Source organism: Rhinolophus ferrumequinum, chromosome 3 (genome assembly GCF_004115265.2).
Source record: "Rhinolophus ferrumequinum isolate MPI-CBG mRhiFer1 chromosome 3, mRhiFer1_v1.p, whole genome shotgun sequence".
In the NCBI taxonomy this organism is placed as follows: Eukaryota; Metazoa; Chordata; class Mammalia; order Chiroptera; family Rhinolophidae; genus Rhinolophus; species Rhinolophus ferrumequinum.
This window is the reverse complement of record NC_046286.1, coordinates 11,020,882-11,041,121: the sequence shown is the minus strand read 5'-3', so window position 1 is coordinate 11,041,121 and position 20,240 is coordinate 11,020,882. Positions and strand designations below refer to the sequence as shown.

Genomic DNA, 20,240 nt, shown 5'->3' with positions numbered 1-20,240 from the left:
GTAGACATGAAACTAATATAAAATAATATTGAATGTCAACTATAAATATATATATATATATATATATATACGTGTATATATATATTCACGGGATGTAAAGTACAGCATAGGGAATATAGTCAGTGGTATTGTAACAGCTATACACGATGTCAGAGGGGTAGTAGACTGGGGAGTTATGTGAGGGGTGTAAATGTCTAATCATTATGTTGTTTTGTACACCTGAAACTAATAATAAAATTTTAAGAAAGAAAAAAAAAAAAAAAAAAAAAAAAAAAAAGAGGATATTTAAAATTCACTCTTGTCTTCTACTCATGTAATGTTATGCCTCCATGACAAATACTATTATGCTAGATGAGGCCTCATTTCTTCTAATGGAAATTAATCAAAATTATTGCTATTATTTCTGAAATTCACATTACTCTTGCCAAAAATTTCATGGAGATCCTGAACCTAGGTAAAATATCTACTAGGTTTTATACTCAATATGTTTAACATGTATATTATATACATATATTTCATAAATAAATAACCAACCAATTAGAAAAAAAAAAAAAAAAAGAGAGTATGTGGATGGTTGTTTATCACAGCACCATTTATAATTCCAAAAGATTGAAAACCACCCCAATGTCTAAGCTATTGTACATCCATTCAATGGATTCTCTGCATTTTCACAAGCGAAAGAAGCTCCCTATGGACTGATATGCACTGATCTCCAACATAGTCTATATTTTGTCAGGGACACAACTCTGCCTTTGATAGGCTAGCTTTTGTGTTTTAAAAAATGCGAACATTAAGGCTATATAGTCATATACATTTAAAAAATACTCTGGAGAAAAACGATGGTTGTTGGGAGAGGATGGCGGACTGAAGGGGGGCCGTGTAAAGTAGATTTTTCACTGTTTAGAATCATTTTTATCTATTTTTTTTGAACCACTGAATCTATTCCAAATTAAATTTTCAAAAACTGATTGTATGAGAGCTCCCACTTCAGGGAAGATGGAGTAGATTCTTCTCATGAAGTAGAACTAAAAATCCTGGACATTATATATACAAAGCACACACAAGACGACTGAAAGGTGGAGAGAAGAAAGCAACTAGCTAGAGACCTCAGGACCTGAGAACAACACTGTGGTGAGTCCCCTGGTTTTCCTGCTACAGCCTGTATCCCAAACTAGGTACTGGAGCAACTGCAGCCCAGAAAAAAGCCCAAAGAAATGCCTGCTGTGAGCAAGACAGAAACTTCTAGATGCGAACCGGTCTACCCCAGCCAAACACCACTGAATACCTTCAGCCTCATCTCCCCGGCCCCCCAAACACTGAGCAGGGAGCCTAGACTCCCACCCCGGCCAGGCTATAGTAAGATGCCCCCTCCCCATCCTGGGTGGGCCACATGGGAAGCCAGGACTTTCCTCCCTTAGGGGCACAATCAGCGGAGACCACATGGGGACCAGGACTCCCACACCCACCTCGTCCCACTGTAATGAGGGCCCCTCAGCCTCTCCACCGTGGACATGTCAGAGAAGGACTAGTGGAGTGCCAGGACTCTCACCACTGATCAGTTTTAACAAGGCCACCCCCACTAATGGCTGTAGGGGACACATGGGTAGCAGTGATGAGGCACCCCCTTCCCGTCAGGCCGACGGGTATCACAGGGAAGGCCTAAGTCCCACCCTACCCAGCGGTTATGAGGAGTGTTTTCTCAACACCCTTGTCGTGCAGGGTGTCAGGCGGGGTCTCTGCTCCCGCTCCCCACATAAGAACACAGGATATGGTGAGAACAAACAGGAACATCCACGGAGCCATAGGTAGGGGAGTCATACCACTATACTCTCGCTGGCGGCTGGGTTGGAGACACAGGAACCAGGAGCCACACAATTCTCAACCCTCACTGCACCGCTTGCAGGCTCAGCCACCACCTTCTTGCTAGCCCCCATTTTTTTGCTAGCCTAGCCACGGCAGTTATATTCATGGCTAATGGCTCACTGGTTACAGCTGACGGCCAACTAGCCACAGCTGCTGGCCATTTGATCACAGTCGATGGCCATTTACTACCTGAGCCAGCACCTTTCTATGTGAGGCCGAGAGTCTGGAAACTGCTTTTTGGGGCTCTGTCCCCACAACCCTCCACCCCCTCCCCCCAGGATGTCAATGGAGGCCAAGAGAAGAAACTGGACCTCCACCTCTGCCTGGTGGTAATAAGCTGGTGCCCCACTTTTCACCCAGGGTCAGAGAAGTCCTGCTAAAACACAAGGTTTAAATACGATCCAGAGTCTTTTAACAAAATGCCCAAAATGTCCAGGTTTCGATTGACAATTATTCATCATACCAAGAACCAAGAAGATCTCCAACTAAGAAAAGACGATCAAAAGACACCAACATGGAGATACACAGATGTTAGAAGGCCACTGTGAGGACAGAGCCAGGAGTGCAGTTTCCAGGCTCTCGCCCTCACGTGGAAAGGTGCTCACTCCGGTAGTAAATGGCCATCAACTGTGATTGCATGGCCATCAGCTGTGGCCAGTCGGTCGTCAGCTGTAACCAGTGAGCCATTGGGCACTAATATAACTACTGTGGCTACGCTAGCAGAAAAATGGGAGCTACCAAGACGATGGTGGCTGAGCTAGTAAGAGCGGATTGCAGTTAGCACGGCGGATTGCAGCTAGCAAGTGAAGTTGGTTGGCAGAGAGAAGTGGACGGCAGGTTGCAGACAGTGTGGCTCCTGCTTCCTGTGTCTCCAACCCAGCTGCCAGAGAGACTATAGTGGTGTGACTCCCCTATCTATGGCTCCATAGGTGTTCTTTTTTGGCCTCACCATGTCCAGCGTTCTTATGTGGGGAGCGGGACCAGAGACCCCGCATGACCACCCGGCATGACAGCTTGGGTGAGCAATTAGGTAATTATTGGTAGGTTTAGGTCTACTATTTTATTTTTTGTTTTCTGTGTGTGCCCTCTGTTTTTTGTTTCTCTGTTTTCTTTTTCCTACTTTCCTGCGGGTTACTAGAACATGTTTCAGAATCTCATTTTAACTTATCTATAGGGTTTTTGAGTGTATCACTTTGTATAGCTTTTTTAGTGGTTGCCCTAGGTATGTATGTGTGTGTACATAACTCATGGTGACATTTTACCAGTTTGAGTGGTGTGGAGAAACCTACGTCTCTTTACATTCTCTTACCCTTCCCCATTTATAATATGATGAAGATAATAACCAAAAGAAGAGCATCCAGTAATGAAACTGAGAACAGAAGGACAATGGAGAAAATCAATGAAACAAGAGGGTGGTTCTATGAAAAGATCGATAAAATGGACAAATCTTTAGCAATACTGGCCCAGAAAAACAGAGAAAAGACACAAATTCCTAACATCAGGACCAATACAGGACCTCAGTATGGTCCCTCCAGACCTCCAAAGGACAGGAAGGGAATACTAGGAACACTCTACGCACAAATTTGACAAGTTAGATGAAATCCCACCACGTCCTCAAAAGCACAAGCTACCACCACTTGCTCAATATGAAATGGATCATGTGAATACCCTGTAACTATTAAGGAAATTGACTATGTAATTAGAAACCTCCTGCAAAAGAAATCTTCAGGCCCAGTCTTTTCCCTTGAGAATTATACCAAACTTTTAAAGAAGAATTAACATCAATTCTATGGAATCCCTTCTGGAAAAGAGAAAAAGGAAGCCACATGGACCTTGATACCAACACCAAAGATAGCAGAATGACACGAAACTACAGATTGACGTCCCTCCTAAATATAGATGCCGAAAGATCGTAACAAAATGTTAGTAAACAGAATTCAGCAGTACATAAAAATACTTATAGAAACCAAGTTAAGTGTATTCCAGGGATGCAAACCTGGTCCAATATTTGAAAATTAATCAGTGTGATCCACCATATTAACAGTCTGAGGAAGAAAAAAAATCACGATTATATCAACTGAAGCTTAAAAAGCATTTAAAATGCAACACTCATTCATGATACTCTTAGAAAATTAGAAATAGAGGGCAACTTCCTCACGATGATAAAGAACATCTATTAAAAACTTACAGCTAACATACTTAATGGTGAAAGACTGAATGCTTCTCAACAAATCAGGAACAAGGCAAGGATGTTCATTCTCACCTCTGCTTCCTATTTGCAGATGACATGATGATTTATGTAGAAATAAATCTCAAGGAATCTACCAAAAAAAGAGTGCTAGAATAAGTGAATTCATCAAATTGCAGGATACAAAATCAACATGCAAAAATTAATTGTATTTCTATGTACTGCAATAAGCACATAGAAATCATAATTTAAAATGCAAGACCATTTACAAACACTCACAAAAGACAAAAATACTTAGATGTAGATTTATCAAAACATATACAGGAATTGTATGCTGAATGCTAGAAAACACTAATGAAAGAAATCAAAGATCTAAATAAATGGAGCGTTCATGGATTGTAAGACTTAACATAGTAAAAATGACAGTGCTCCCCAAATTGTCATACAGGTTTAATGTAATTCCTATCAAGATCCAGCAATAAGGACCGGCCCGGTGGCTCAGGCAGTTGGAGATCTGTGCTCCTAACTCTGAAGGTTGCTGGTTCTATTCCCACATGGGCCAGTGGGCTCTCAACCGCAAGGTTGCCTGTTTGGCTCCTGGAGTCCCGCAAGGGATGGTGGGCTCCGCCCCCTGCAACTAAAGATTGAACATGCACCTTGAGCTGAGCTGCCACTGAGCTCCCTGATGGCTCAGTTGGTTGGAGCACATCTTCTCAACCAGAAGGTTGCTGGTTCGACTCCCGCAGGGGCTGGGGCCCCTGCAACTGGCAATGGCAACTGAACCTGGAGCTGAGCTGCGCCCTCCACAACTAAGATTGAAAGGACAACAACTTGACTTCGAAAAAATTCCTGGAAGTACACACTGTTCCCCAATAAAGGCCTGTTCCTCCTCCCCAATAAAATCTTAAACACACACACACACACACACACACACACACACAGTGAAAGATGTGACATTTATTCTAGGATGCCAACCGGACAGTTGTTCCTAGATCGGCGTTAACCATCGCTGCCCACTGTATCACAACAAAATTGTTGTGAGGATACCAAGGTGTATAGGCTGAGGCATAAGATTCACATTTTTCTAACACATTGAAAAGCGATTTCATTAGGCAAATATTTTTGAAGATGATGTTCACTAAGAAAATTGGCATTGTAGCCAATATTTCTGACATTCTTAATGAAACAAATTTGAAAATTCTAAGAAAAAGCAAAGATAGTTATTGTAAAGGCATTAATGTTCTGGCGCTCAGGCTTTAGACAGTGTGATCAACTACTATATGTTCTCAACTTTGTTGCAACTTATTGTAGGAAACATTGTTATTAAAGGCTTCTACAAGAAAAACTTACAAATCTTATTGTATCTCCTTTCTCTGTCTCAAACTTCGAATCGTTACTTTCTAAGAGTGAAATTTAAGGCATTAAAGAAAAGGATCAGAAAAAAGAATTATGCTTTATAAAGTCCTGAAACAACATTTAATTATAAATTTTGTATGTATGTAAATTCTTTGACATTTCTGCCCTCCAGAGATGGAGTAATTCCTTCTCTCTTGAGTGTGGGCTGGACATAATGACTCACTTCTCATCAGGCTGATGTGATGGTATGTGATTCTGAGTCTAAGACATAAAACTGCAGCTTCCGTCTTGGTCTCTCTCTTTCTCTCTTTCTGTCTGTCTGTCTATCACTTGCTCTTAGGCAAGAAACTCCCTAAGTCATTAGCCACCTTATGGAAAATTCCCCCCGGCGAGGAACTGAGGACCACCCAGGAAGGAAATGAGGCCCCTTCCAGCAGCCCCATGACTGAGCCGTGTTTCACGCGAGTCCTCCAGCCCCAGTCAAGCCTTCAGATGCCACAGCCCTGGCTGACAACTTGACTGTAACGTGGAGAGAGGCCCTGAGCCAGAAGCGCTCAGGGAAACCTCTCCTGCATTCCTGACCCTGGGAAACTGGGATAAAATACCCCTTTGTTGTTCTGAGCTGCTAACTTTTGGGTAATTTGTTATGCTGCCATACAGGACTAATACAGTGTCCAAAGAGAGAAAGAAGTATTGCACTTTTTTATTTCCTCTAAATTAATTAAATGAGACATGTCATTTGGTTTGCATTTTATTACCACTCACAACAATCTATTTACTGGAACTTCATTTCCAACTGTAACCCAAATAAACACAAAGGTATGAGCAGGCCCTCCTAGGCTCATTCTGTGATGGTCCCTAGTAACAACCCTGGTTATTCACGTTCTCCCAGTTATGCAATCAAACAATATAGATGCTGGGAAGGGATTCCACAGATGTCACTAAGGTCTCAAATCAGCTGACCTTAAGAACTGGGACTATCCAAGGGGAATGTCTTAATCAGGTGAGTACTGACTGGGGTTTCTCCTGAGCAAACATTCCATGTGAGAGGGATTCAGTGTGAGGCATTTTCTCTACTGGCAGCTTTGAAAATGGAGGGTCACGTGGCAAAGACTGCTGGGGGACACTTGGGGTTGGGGCAGCACCCCCCTCTCTGAGATTTGTCAAGGCAACAGGGACCTTAGACCTACAACTGGGAAAAGCAATTCTGCTAACAGCTCTCTGTAAGCTGGGAGGGAGATCCTGAGCTTGGGATGAGCACACAGCTTGGTGACACCCTGAGCAGAAAACCCATCCACACCGAGCCTGGATTTCTAAGGAACTGCAAGCAAATAAGTGGGGGTTGTTTTGAGCCACTAAGTTGTGGTAATTTGTTCCGCAGCAATAGAAAACTAATACACAGGCTCAACTGTGCAACAAATAAGCACACGGCATTTTTTCCATTGGAATGAATTTATGAACTGTTATGCCCACTAGTTTGTAATAAAATGTTTCCTTTTTTTTGTATTTTACAGGTAACGATTTTATGTGATATAAATTGTAATACAATCATTCATTCATTCAACAAATAATTTGATGCCCACTATCTATCAGGAATGGCTTCAAATGCCTGGGATACAACCTTGACCTAAACAGCCCAAAGCCCCTGTGCTCATGTGCCTTACATTCTAGAAGCTTCCCAGAGTGATTCGGAGCCATTGGAGTATTTTTAGTGAAGAAATGACACAGCCTCACTGGCATTAGCAGGATCGCCAATCCCTGTGGGGAGAACAGTCCTTGGCTGGCAAGTGAGGGGGTGGCACTAGTGCCACAATCAGGACTGAGAGGGTGGTGGGGACTAAGGGGGGAAGAGGGCCTGAGGGGTGAGAGAGACAGAGGAGGGCTGGAGAAGCAGGGGGAGGGAAAGAGGCAGAGGTAACGAATCCTAAAGCAGTGGAACTCTCAGGTTGAAATAAGTTGTTTTATAGATCTTTAGTAAATCATCTGGGACCTAGCGGGGTGTTCTGTGGAGCTGCCTAAACACTAATCGCCTCCTTAGGCTAATCAGTTTAAAAATAATAATGTGTCCCAATAAAATATGCACACCGCTGAGATGTGAATTATTCATAAAAATAGGCAACACAGGAGCACTGGTGAAAGGCCTTTGAACTGCTTTGAACACTTGCAGCTTTGAGGTTGTCCATGCTCCTCGCTGAAATGCACGGTAACAAACTGCTTCCACGTGCTTCTTTGTATTGAGGATGCCGGGACTCAACAGACAAACTCAGGGCTGTGGAAGGAAGATCATTTTACAATAGAAACACCCGGAGTCACAGGTGTACGTCTGGGCAAGTAAGACTTAGGAGCTTTGAGAGTCTGGCTGCAGTGATGTTTACACACATTTCCTCACCAAGGGGGACAGATCACGATTTTACAGATTAGCTTCCTGATGACCAGGGATTTCCAAGACTGTTACCCACTGTAGTTAACAAACAACAAGGAGACTGGTGTCTATGAGAATCTCTAGCTGGTGTTTTCGGGCACAACTTCTCCAGGGTTAAAGAGGAAAGCCCTGTCCTTCCTCTATTCCCAGGGCGAGCTCACCGTGTGGCACCAAGTTCCCTGGGGGTGTCTTCTTCCAGAACAGTCCTGGGGGAGAGGTAAAGGGTGGGAGGCAGGGCGTCCATTTCAGGGACAGGGATTCCGGGAAGAGGAGGAAAAGGGGCTGAGCCCTGGTTCCTCAGACAGTCCCTGAGCCAGGACTCAGGGTGACAGTGTGACACAGAGCACTCCAAGCAGGAGGAGGAGACAGGGCCGAGTCCCAGGTCCCCGGAGGGCGGAGTGTGGGGCGGGGAAGCTCAGTGTCGGGGAGTCCCCAGCTCCCCGCGGTTTCACTTCTCCTTCTCACAACCTGTGTCGGGGCCTCCTGTCTGGAAACTCGTGACGCGGCCCCAGTTCTCACTCCCATTGCGTGTCCCGTTTCTAGAGGAGCCAATCAGTGTCACCGCCTTTCCGGTTATAAAGTGTCCCCGGACCTGCCCGCACGCAGATTGTCCCCAGACCCCGAGGAGGCGCGTCATGGGCCCCGGAACCCTCCTCCTGCTGCTCTCGGGGGCCCTGGGCCTGACGGGGACCCGGGCGGGTGAGTGCGGGGTCGGGAGGGACCGGTCTCCGCGGGGGAAAGCGAGGGGACCGCCCGGTGGGGGCGCGGGACCCGGGGAGGATGTGTCCCCCCCGCCCAGACCCCAGACCCCCGCCCCGTGTCCCGCCCACTCCGGTCGCCCACTCGGGTCCCCGCCCCCTCCCCCTCCGTCCCCCCGTTTCCGTCTCCCGGGCCCCCCGCCCCTCCCGGCCCCTCGCCCTCGGACCCGGGACCCGCGCCGGGAGGAGGGTCGCCTGGGCCTCAGCCCCTCCCCGTCCCCAGGCTCCCACTCCATGAGGTATTTCTTCACCTCCTGGTCCCGGCCCGGCCGCGGGGAGCCCCGGTTCATCGCCGTCGGCTACGTGGACGACACGCAGTTCGTGCGGTTCGACAGCGACGCGGCGAGTCCGCGGATGGAGCCGCGGGCGGCGTGGATGGAGGGGCCGTGGGTGGAGCAGGCGAGGCCGGGGTACTGGGACCAGCAGACGCAGATCTGCAAGGGAAACGCACAGACTTACCGAGTGGGCCTGAACACCCTGCGCGGCTACTACAACCAGAGCGACGCCGGTGAGCGACGCGGCCCGGGTCCCGGTCACGACCCCACGGACGGGCCGGGGTCTCCCGAGTCTCCGGGTCCGAGCTTCACCCCGAGGCTGCGGGACCCGCCCGGCCGTCCACCCGGGAAGAGCCCGCGGGGACTTGGACCGGGTTTAGTTTTCAGTTCAGGCGCCGTCACCGCGGGGCGGGCGGGGCGGGGTCAAGGGTCGGGGTTAAAGGTCGGGGTTAAAGGTCGGGGTTAAGGGTCGGGGTTAAGGGTCGGAGCTGACGGCGGGCCGGGGTCAGGGTCTCACACCCTCCAGGTGATGTCCGGCTGCGACGTGGGGCCGGACGGGCGCCTCCTCCGCGGGTACCGGCAGGACGCCTACGACGGCGCCGACTACATCGCCCTGAACGAGGACCTGCGCTCCTGGACCGCGGCGGACACGGCGGCTCAGATCACCCGGCGCAAGTGGGAGGCGGCCGGTGCGGCGGAGCGATGGAGGGGCTACTTGGAGGGCGTGTGCGTGGAGTCGCTCGGCAGATACCTGGAGAAGGGGAAGGAGACGCTGCTGCGCGCAGGTGAGAGGGGCCGGGGCTCCTACGAGGAGGGGAGGGAATGGGATCGACCCCGGACCCCCCTCCCCGACCCCGGGACGTGGATCCGCCTGGGGTTTCAGATCCGGTACCAGGAGTGACCCAGGGGCCCCTTCTCTCAGGGACAGTTAGGGGTGCAGTGTCTCCGGGGACGGAGGGGGGACCATCTCAGAAATAACTGCTCAGCGGCTCCCTGTGACTCTGGCAGCTGCTCTGGGAACCGGGGGACTTTCTGTCTCAGGCCCTGTTCGCGGCCCCGCACAGTGTGACTGACCTCTGACCCCAGCTGTTCTGAGTCACGTGGCCTCCACCCAGCTCGGGGCCAGGAAGCCCTTTTCTCTCCATCAGAGACCTGTCTCTGACCCTGGGCCGTCTCAGCCTGATTCTAGAACTTTCTAAAGACGAGAGATTATCCCGGATCCTGTGTCCAGTGTGGTGTCTGGTTTTGTGCTCCCTTCCCCCCCCCCCAATTGTCCTGACCTGTCTCGGGATGGTCACGTGACCACTGTGGAGGGTCCCCTGGGGGCTGCAAAGGTCCTGAATTTTCTGCCCCTTCTCCTCAGACCCTCCAAAGACACACGTGACCCACCACCGCACCTCTGACCGTGACGTCACCCTGAGGTGCTGGGCGCTGGGCTTCTACCCTGCGGAGATCACCCTGACCTGGCAGCGCGATGGGGAGGACCTGACCCAGGACACGGAGCTCGTGGAAACCAGGCCTGCGGGGGACGGGACCTTCCAGAAGTGGGCAGCTGTGGGGGCGCCTTCTGGAGAGGAGCAGAGATACACGTGCCATGTGCAGCACGAGGGGCTGCCCGAGCCCCTGACCCTGAGATGGGGTACGGAGGGGGCCGTGGGCACAGAGCCTCTTCTCAGGGGAAGCAGGGGCGTCTGGAGGACTTCAGGTCGGGGCCGAGGCCTGGGGTCAGGGCCCTCACCTTCCCTTCCCTTCCAGAGCCGCCGCCTCAGGCCGCCATCCAGGTGGGCATCATTGCTGGGTTGGTCCTCCTTGGAGCTGCCGTCATTGGAGTTGTGGTCACTGGAGTCGTGCTGTGGAGGAGGAAGCGCTCAGGTAGGGAAGGGGCAGGGACTGAGGTGCCTTGTCCCACTGGGGGGTTTCCTCCCCAGGTAGACGTGTGTCCTGCCTCGTTAGTGGGAAGGACCATCCACACACGTGTGCTTTCCCAGTCGGGAGTCCCAGTTGCTAACACTTTTTTAATGCACGTGTGAAATTAATAAATGAGGGACAGGTTTATCACCTTGATGATTCTGGTGATGGGGACGTGATTCTCAATAGTCACAAGTCAGAGCGGAGGGTCCCTGCTGAGGACAGACCTCCAGGAGGGTGGTGGGTCCAGTCCCCACATACGTACTTTCCTCTGGTTTCCTGATCCTGCCGAGGGTCTGTAATCACAGTTCTGGAAACTTCTCTGGGGTCCAGGACCAGGGGTTCCTTTAGGACCTCATGGTCCTGCCTCCTTTTGGCTTTTCATGTGATGTTTTCTTCCCACAGGTGGAAAAAGAGGGAGCTACACTCAGGCTGCAGGTGAGTATGGAGGGGGTGATCCCTGCGACCCTTGGAATAGATGGAAGCCCTTGGGGGAGCTCCCCCACCCCCATGATTCCTCCTTTAGCCACATCTGCTGTGGGCTCTGACCACATCCTGTTTTGTTCTCCCCCAGGCGGTGACAGTGCCCAGGGCTCTGATGTGTCCCTCACAGCTTCTAAAGGTGAGACCTGGAGGCCTGAGTGGGGAGGGGGGCAGAAGGGACAGGACTGGGGACTGGGGATTCTTAGGGACAGTTTGAGCAGCGGTGGACTGTTGGGAATGTCACCACTTACAGCCACTAACCTGAATTTGTTCATGATTATTTTTTTCTACAGCGTGAGACAGCTGCCTTGTGGGGACTGATGATGCGAGATTTGTTCACGTCCCCACTTTGTGACACAGGACCCTCTGAGCTCTCCTTCTGCAAAGGGCCTCTGAGTGTGTCTGCGTTCCTCTCGCACCATGTGAGGAGCTGGGAGACTGCCCGCCCCCTGCCCTCCACGCCCCCTCCCCACACTGACCAGTCTCTTCCCTGACCCACTGTCCTGTTCCCGCAGAGGCTGTTTCCATCCCCGCCTTTACTTCATGTTACACTGAGCAGCAACTTCTTACTTCCTATTGAAATAAGAATCTGGATATGAATTTGTTTTTTCATTTCTTGCTATGAACGGTTGAGGGATTAATTAAAGGAGAAAATCCTAAAGTTGGAGACGAAATAAATGGAAGCACTGAGAACCTTCCAGAATCCGTGTGTTTGCTGTGCTGAGTCTTTCGCAGGTGGAGACAGGAGAGGCTGTGAGGACCGAGCGTGGACGCGGCCTGAGTCCAGTCGGGGCTCAGTGCATCGTGGGCTGTGACGTGGTCACTCCTCAGCGGGGTCACCTCTCTGCCCCTTTGTCCTTGTCCCTTCAGTAGGACCTTGTCCCAGCAGGACCTGTGATCACAGGGACTCGAACATCACCCAGGTCTCGTCTTGTCAGTGACGGCTTCGTTGAGGCCCGGTCACCAAGGCTCAGGCCTGGCCCGGCCCTCGGTCCCATCCTTTGGGTGTTCATTGTTGTTCCTATAGAGGAATATGACTGTGTTTGTTCTTGTTAGGAGTCCTGGTCTCATTCTCCTCTGGGTGTCTCCTGTCTGTCAGCAGCAGGTGTTTCACTTGTCATTGTCCCCATAAGGCCCAGGGGACCCTGCACACAGGAGTCTGTGGCTTGAGAGATGAATTTTCAGGCTCATCCAGCTTTAGCTCCTTCCAGGGCTTGATGGTTCTTTCCATCTTTCCCAAACTATCAGAGGAACCAGATTCTGGAATGAGCAGAGGAGGGATCCCGTGATTTCCCATCTTAGATAAGTTCCTGCTGGAATTCTGCTCTGCTCGCCGCCCTCACTCCCTGCCCTGAGCTCTAGTGCTGGCCCCAGTCCAAACTCGTATTTATGAAGCAGAGTCTAGTTTAGATTTATATTTGGTTGGAAAAGAGGACCCGTAAGTGGGGGCTCACTGTTTCCTGAAGAGAGAAATATAACTGCTGTGGTGAGCAGGAGGGCAGGCGTGGGAGAAAGGAGAATGGGGGGGAGAGCAGCACCTGTGAGGAAAGTGGAGGTGGCCCTGGTGCCAGTGTGAGGGGACTTGGTGCTGTAGCTGCCACACAACAGCATTTGACCCGAGGCTACATTAATAAAGACACTGTCTCTAGAACAGGGAGGCGCTGTCACTGATCCTTCAGTGACGTTGGCCGTGTGCCAGACGTGTGATAGTGTCTGCATCTGGGAAACATCACGGAAGTAAAGTCAGAGAAATGGCTGAACTTGGGGAGCGTCTGTTCCAGTGGGAAGAGACAGACTATATCCTATAAGCACAGTAAACGAGGAGGGTGTGTATGTTAGAAGGAGAGAAGTGTTCCGGGAAAATGCAGTGGGAAGGGGACCAGGGTGTGGGGTGTGGGGCCAGGGAAGACGGCTGTTTAGATTGGGGTGCTCAGGGGGCCTCTCTGGGAAGCTGACCTTGAGGGAAGGTTTGAAGGACACGAGGCATTACTCACAAGGACGTCTGGGCACGTTCTTTCCAGGCAGGCGACCTGCAGTGGGAGTGCCCTGGGGCAGGAGTTGTATGGTTTCTGAGAAGAGCGGGGAGGCCGGTGTGGCTGCAGCAGAGAGTGATGGAGAAGAGACAGGTACCGGGCATCCGTGTATGTGTGTGTGAGTGTGTGTGTGTGTGTGTGTGTGTAAAACATTCTGGTGAAATACTATTTTGGTGAAGGCCACAGAACACGCTTGAGGCCACACACCAGGACCTGACCCACAGCCCCCCAGGTCGGGTCCCACGTGGGAACCACGGCCCCTGCTGCTGGCACACGTGTCACTGCTCACACCACTGACATCCATGTGGACCCCGGACCCTGCGGCCATGACTGTGTCTCTGCTGCTCCTGGCAGTTGGTGTCTTTACTGCCAAATGCGTTCTGCACGGTTCAGGCCTCTGTGTCACCACGTCCTGAGTCAGAGTCTGGCATGTGGTCACCTGACGGGGGAGCCTCATGCCATGTTCAGCTGCAAGAGTGTTGCGGACAGTGGGTTTCCCTCTTATGGAGTGAAGTGGCTTCTGCCTCCCACCAAGACGCTACATGTGGAATTTTCGTAATGTAGGAAAAGAGTTCTGGTGTTCAAGGAGGAGGATGTGAAAAGAATGACTAATTTCAATTCTTGGAGCAAAGATCTGAGACTAGAACTTTCTCTGGTACTTTTAGGTACTCAGGTTTGGCTGGGAGAACAGGGACTAATAATTGACATCCAAGGGGGAGGTTGACTTGCTCACTCTTACTCTTTCTTTGTGGGATGGTGAGGGATTTTTTTCTCTCCACTGAACCAATTGTCTGATTCTCGGACACCACCTGTGTGTCCTACACTTTTAACTCAACTCTGACACCACCTACCTGGAGTTTCATCAGACCCCATAGGTATGGGCTCCGTCCCACAGACAGCCCTCATGTCAGACACAAGTCACAAGTTTCAGGTCCCCCTCATGTTGCCTGCACTTCTGTCTGACGTGGGTACTAAGTTGGGGGTTCCCCATTTCAAGTTCAATAATTTGCTAGAACAACACATAGGACTCAGGAATGTGCTAAGCTTACTGTTACAGTTGGTTATAAAGGATACAAGTGAGCACCAGATGAAGACGTCCGTAGGGCGAGGTCTGGAAGGGTCCCCAGCGCAGGAGCCTGTGTCACTGAGTTGGAGTGTGTCACCCTCCCAGCATATGGATGTGATGAGCAATTCGGCAGCTCTCTGAATTCTGTCGATTTTGGTTTTGTTTTTAATTGAAGTTTCATGACATAGGCCTGATTAAGTTATTGGCCATTGGTGATTGAATTCAACCTCCAGCTCCTCTCCCCAGAGGCCAGGGAGTGAGGCTGACAGTTGCAACCTTCTACTCATGGCTGGTCTTTTTGGTGACGATCCCTCATCCCGAAGCTCTCTAAGACTCCTCAGCCAAGAGTCATATCATTGGCACCCAAAAACAGTCTTCTCACTCAGGAGATTTCAAAAGTTTTAGGAACTCTGTGTCAGGAACTGGGGACAAGGACCAAATAGTTTTTATTATATCACAGGTCTTTGACCACAGATCCATTTATAACAAAAGGACTGTAACAGTTAAAAGATGCTGGCACATTACAGGAGTCCCATTCAGTTATTAACAATTAGTCCAGTCCACCGTCCTATTGAAGATATTTACATGCCTAATAAATTTACAGAAATTGTCCAACGTTTTAGTCAGACGGAAATTTCAAATTAAGTATAATGGGATATCATGGCTAAAATGAAAAAGTCAGAGAAAACCAATTGTTGGCAAGAATTTAATTATATCTCTCATATATTGCTAGTGGGAGAGTAAATTGATTCAAATACTTTGAAAAATTCTTTGGCTGTACATTCTGAAGCCAAACGTTCACTCACCCTACGACCCAACATTTCCACTCCTACTTGTATACCTAATAGACATGCTGCATGTGTGTGCCAGAATATATGAAAAAATCGTTCATAGCAGCACGATTTGTGAAATCTGGACCTAACACAAATGCCCATGAATGTCAGAGGACAGAAGTGTGATCCTGTTCATATAACGGACCCCCTGTAGCCGTGGGAATGAAGAATCTACAACCACACGCGGCCTTAGGGGTGAGACCCGGGGACGTAATGGTGAGTGAGAGGCAGATACCGAGGGGTTTCCCCTGTAATATTCCATTCTACCAACACCTGACAAACTCATCTCTGCTGTTAAAAATCAAGCAAGGAGCTACTTGGGGAGAGGTTGGTTTATGACTGAATACGTCTCAAGAGGGTTTCCTGGAGCAGGAAATGTTCCTTGGTGTGGGTGTTGCTTATCCCAACGTTCACTTTGGGAAAATCCACAGTACACTTATGATTCGTCCACCTCTTTCTATGGGTGTGTTAACCTAAAAATAAAAAGGCTTTCAAAGTGAGAAGCAACAGCATTTGAGATTTAGAAAAAAAAATAGCTATTTGGGAAGCATTGATTCAGACAGAAACGCACAGAATATTCCTGTAAGGAAGCAAAAGCGATGGGTGTTTATGAGAAAGGGAAGGGGAGCAATTCCATCAATAGAAGGAAGGCATTTCTATTGGTGCGAATAACAACACAGTGAGGCTAATTCTAAATAATCAAACTTTTCGGTTCAGCAGTCAGAATCACTGCTTTCCTGTTACCTTTGCAAACAGTTCTTTGGGACATAATGTTGCTTTAGTCCCAGTGTAAAGCTTATTTGCCCGGTTTTAATGTCTCAAAGCAGTTCCTCTGGGATGGCAGCTCCACTCCAGTGTAAAGTGGCTCTGTTTAATATTTTTTTGACATTTCCCTCATTTTGATCAACATCTTTCCTTCAAAGTATCACTGATGAATCACTGGAAAGCAGCACTGATCGGTCAGTAAAGTGTCCTTGGCCCTCCATTGTTAGGACGGCTCATTTTCGGGGTGTCGTGCCACTGTCGGTGTCTCATTGCCAGGAAAAGTCATTCCTGGTACATCATGTCCCACGACGGAGGGAAAGTCATTTTCTTTGTTCTTAGGAACTTTAGCTACATTGGAGCAACAAGAGCGCCAGCACAGAGGAAAGCTTTGCCGTTGTGTTCCTTTAAGGGCAGACATCGTCTGTAGTTTGTTGAGGTTGTTTATATAAAGTCTCACAGGCCTTAGTGAGCATTTCAAAAATGTTGAGCAACTGTTATCAGTGGTGTCCTTATAACATCAAGACAAGCGAAACGGTTTTAGAACAGCAAATATTTTATAATAGCAAATAAAATGTTAAGTTCAATTTGAAGAATAGATTTGAACCAAGAGGCAAAGCCTGAGGGCAGTTTGTTGAAGATTAAAAAACCTGAGGTGTCAGTGGGCACTGTATTTAGTCATTTGGTTTGTGCCTGGGTTTTATTTAGTTCTACCTATTTTCCAGAAGTGTTTTATCCAAGTACAAGAGGAAGTAACAACAGAGCAAAGCCCACATGCTCAGCTAGGAGCTGGTCAAGAGCAAGTCTACTGCCTAATATAACTCACACAAGGGAATTTAAAGATTTTCCCTGGTTGGCTTTGTTTTGGTGGTAAATACAGTGATTTCCTCCAAGGTTTTTGATGTGTTCATAATCATGTATTTTTTTATTTTAATACCTGCACAAGGAAAAAGTATTCTTCCAAATCTGGTGCCTTCATGGGGGCTGACATCACCAGGCATAAAATGTCCTTGTCTATATGTGTGTAATTAGGGTGCATTTGGACGTGTGAAGTAGGTGATGCCCAATGTTATCTGCCCAGGTAGAAACTAAGGGGGAAAAGCAAACAACGGCTATTACAGCGAGTGGCTGACCTCTCATAGTTTTGTGAGATCGGAAGGAATTAAAGTGAGAAGGAAGGTAGGGGAATTATACAGGGGAATTATCCGGAATCTTGGGTTAGCTGTCCACAATAGATATGATCTGCTTCATTTCCTAGTCACTTTAAATTTCAAATGTTCTGTTGGTTGAGCTGTCAAGTTTGGTGCAAGAGCTTTCTTTAAATAAGGAAACATGAGTCCAAGAGTCAACACCTTTAAATTGGGTCAAACGTGGATTAGTTAAGAGGACCTGAAATCTGGAGGCATCAGGTAGGAAGGAAAAGATCAATGCTTTCATTTTGTTTACAAAGGTATAATTTGCCAAATTACTATAGGTCATAAGTAACTTAGGAAAAAAATTGTACTTGCACTTGGAAAACAGATTAAAAACCAGTGATACAGTAGATTTTTTGAGTGAGAGCTGGGATCGTGTCTCATGAAACCGAAGAATGGAAGCACGGACCAAGGAGAGGCAGGGAGTTGTAAAAGAGGATAGTTTATTAAAAAGCAAAGGGTCAGAGCTCCCGAGCAGGATGGGGTCCTGAATGAGGTGCTGTCACACGGGGTGTCATGTGGAATCTCTGGTCCCGCTCCCCACATAAGAATGCAGGATATGGTGAGGCCAAAAAGGAACACCCACGGAGCCGTAGATAGGGGAGTCAGACCATTATATTCTCGCTGGTGGCCCAACGAGACACACGAAACAGGATCCACACGATCTGCAGTCAGCCAACCAGCCAACCTACCAACTTTTCTGCCTGCCAACCAGCCAACCTACCAATACAGTCACGGCAGTTACATCAGCAGTCAATTGGCCAACCAGCTACAGCCAATGGCCAACCACCACAGCTGATGGCCATCCAATCACAGTCCATGGTCATTCACTACCCGAGCCAGCACCACCCCACACAAGGCCGAGAGCCTAGAAACTGCTCTCTGGGACTCTGTCCCCACAAACATAGATGGCCGATGGATATATTTTGTATAATTAACAATTATGCAACATCTGTTTACTTTGTTTCTACCTGCTTCCTTAGATTATAATCAGAAATTTGGGGAGCAATTTTACAAACTGAAGATACAAATTAGAATGAAGTTTTGAGAAGCAATACCTAGAAACAAACCTACCCAGCGACGAGGTATTTGGCCCTCAAGAACCCAGCTACAAAGAAAGAAAGAATGGAAGCATCAACTAGCACATCACAAGAGGCACTCAGGAGAAGCAGCAGAAGCCCCAGTGGACCATTAGGGTAAGTTGTATGAGTTAGGAAAGTGCCAAGGCAGGCAAGCTTTGCCGATATCACAGTCCCATGGAAGCACTGATGTATTCCAATGTTATTCAGTAATTGATGTTCATGGTAAAATTCTTAAAACACACACACATGACTAAAACCAGAACTTAGTATATACTTTTCTTTACAACCCTTGTTTAAGGGTTAAAAGATAAATTCTTAAAAGATAAATTGAGGTATATTAATTTTAAGAGTTTGTTTGAGCAAAACTCAATACTCAATTCTAACTGGGCAATACCAACCAGGGAAGTGGCTAAGAATGTTTCACCAATAGGGTCTCTGGGAGAGACGTTTCTGGAGACAGGTGGATGCAAAGCAAGGAAATTATTGATTGGCTACAGCCTTAAAGCCGAGCTGCCTGTTGTGATTGTTTGTCCTGAGGTTTCAATTTTATATAAGCTGGCGTTGCTCTGGTTGCTTCCATAAGCTGCACAGGCATTCAAGCCTCCTCATCCTAACGGCCTCCTGATAAATCCATTTAACACTTCTCAATGTGTTAAAGTTCTTTTATTTAGAAATAAGACTGGATAAAACATGTGCAGGTGAAATGGTTCTCTACCATCAAAGACACCAGCCGGCAAACGAGAGGAGTTAGAAACAGTTGATTCTCACCACATCAGGCCATTTATGGCTTTGTTGTTTTACTTGATAACCAGAGGAAAATTAGAGATGATGAGTCTTCTCAATTGTCATCATTAAGTCCCAAGATGTTTCGAGGACCTTCATTTAGATCTACTAGCAAACGTGAGTGGAATGTTTCCTTTTCTTTTTTTCTTAACATTGTTTGTCCTTTGAAGTAGGCTAGGATAAACTTGCTTTATGACCACATATCATGTTTAAACGTTTCATGTTTAATTGAAATAGAGGATATGGCCTTTGAAAAAGCTAGCTATTGGCTACAGTGATGTTTCTTTAACAAAAAAGTCTATGGTGATTAATTCAACAGTTACTTGGTGTGCTGTGAAAGGCCAGGAAATGGGACTTTAAATATGCAAAGATTTGATAGAGCTCTTTAAGGAAATTATGGAGTCAGTATGCTCTGTGAAGCAACATACATTCTCTGTGAGCCTGAGTGTGAAAACAGAATAGTTTTCATTTTATTTATGATTTCCGTGCTTGGCTTCCATTTCAACAACCTCAATTAGTCTATTTCTGATTTCCTGTGTGACTAATGGTTTTCTCCCAAAGATTACTCTGTATAGAAAATAAGAGGAAAGGAAGGTAGTGTTCTTAAAGGAATGTTTAAACTACTCCTCCCTACCATACATAACCTCTACGTAAAATAAAATGCATATGGGGGGAGAGAGAGACATATTTTCTTGATTCATATTTTTGGCCCTAAGGACAGGAGCTCTTTGCTCTTGATAGAGGAAGTCTGAGAGTAAAACTTTCATGAGCAGTTGGTCAGAGAGCGGTTCCCCCTGCAGGATTTTAGGTAGAAATTGGATGTGAAGCTATTCTCTTTGTTTGCTGAAGGTACTTTTCTCAAATGGGAATAAACCTGATACACGATTTGATAAAAAGTTACCTAGTTTATTCATTCTAGTTGTTGGGTCCTCCCCCAATGTAGGAGTCTCACTTTCCTCAGTGTTTTTGGGTTATTCCCATTTATCCTTTATGTGCTCTGGGTTCCTGATTAGACGAATGAAGTATTGTCTGGACATTGTCTTGGCTTTTAAGTTATACACAATGTTTAGCTAATACAATCCCTTATCATTACCTTACATAGCTCACAGAGCGCACTTTAGAAACATATATAATGTTTATATATAACAATATTTCCTTTTATCTTTTGATGTAGATAAGGTGTAATGCCATAGAGTTTTGGTAGAATGGGGAAGAGGAAAGGTAGACAGCCTTGC

The 20,240-nt window shown here is 47.5% G+C and overlaps 1 protein-coding gene across 1 annotated transcript; it reads left to right on the top strand.

Annotated features, from left to right (window-relative positions):
- Positions 1 to 8,367: 8,367 nt before the first annotated feature.
- LOC117017804 (patr class I histocompatibility antigen, A-126 alpha chain-like) lies at positions 8,368 to 11,956 on the top strand. Its single transcript, XM_033098403.1, has 8 exons — positions 8,368 to 8,528; positions 8,811 to 9,095; positions 9,372 to 9,647; positions 10,226 to 10,501; positions 10,618 to 10,734; positions 11,176 to 11,208; positions 11,345 to 11,392; positions 11,547 to 11,956. Exons 1-8 carry the CDS (start codon positions 8,465 to 8,467, stop codon positions 11,549 to 11,551), a joined length of 1,104 nt encoding a protein of 367 aa, XP_032954294.1. The 5' UTR covers positions 8,368 to 8,464; the 3' UTR covers positions 11,552 to 11,956.
- The last annotated feature ends 8,284 nt before the right edge of the window (positions 11,957 to 20,240 follow it).

What these genes read in the sequence shown, in the direction of transcription:
- LOC117017804 (XM_033098403.1), top strand. Translation starts at nt 8,465, where the DNA reads ATGGGCCCCGGAACCCTCCTCCTGCTGCTCTCGGGGGCCCTGGGCCTG. An exon ending in CTACAACCAGAGCGACGCCG is followed by an intron (nt 9,096 to 9,371) that starts GTGAGCGACGCG and finishes GGCCGGGGTCAG; the next exon opens with GGTCTCACACCCTCCAGGTG. An exon ending in GAGCTACACTCAGGCTGCAG is followed by an intron (nt 11,209 to 11,344) that starts GTGAGTATGGAG and finishes GTTCTCCCCCAG; the next exon opens with GCGGTGACAGTGCCCAGGGC.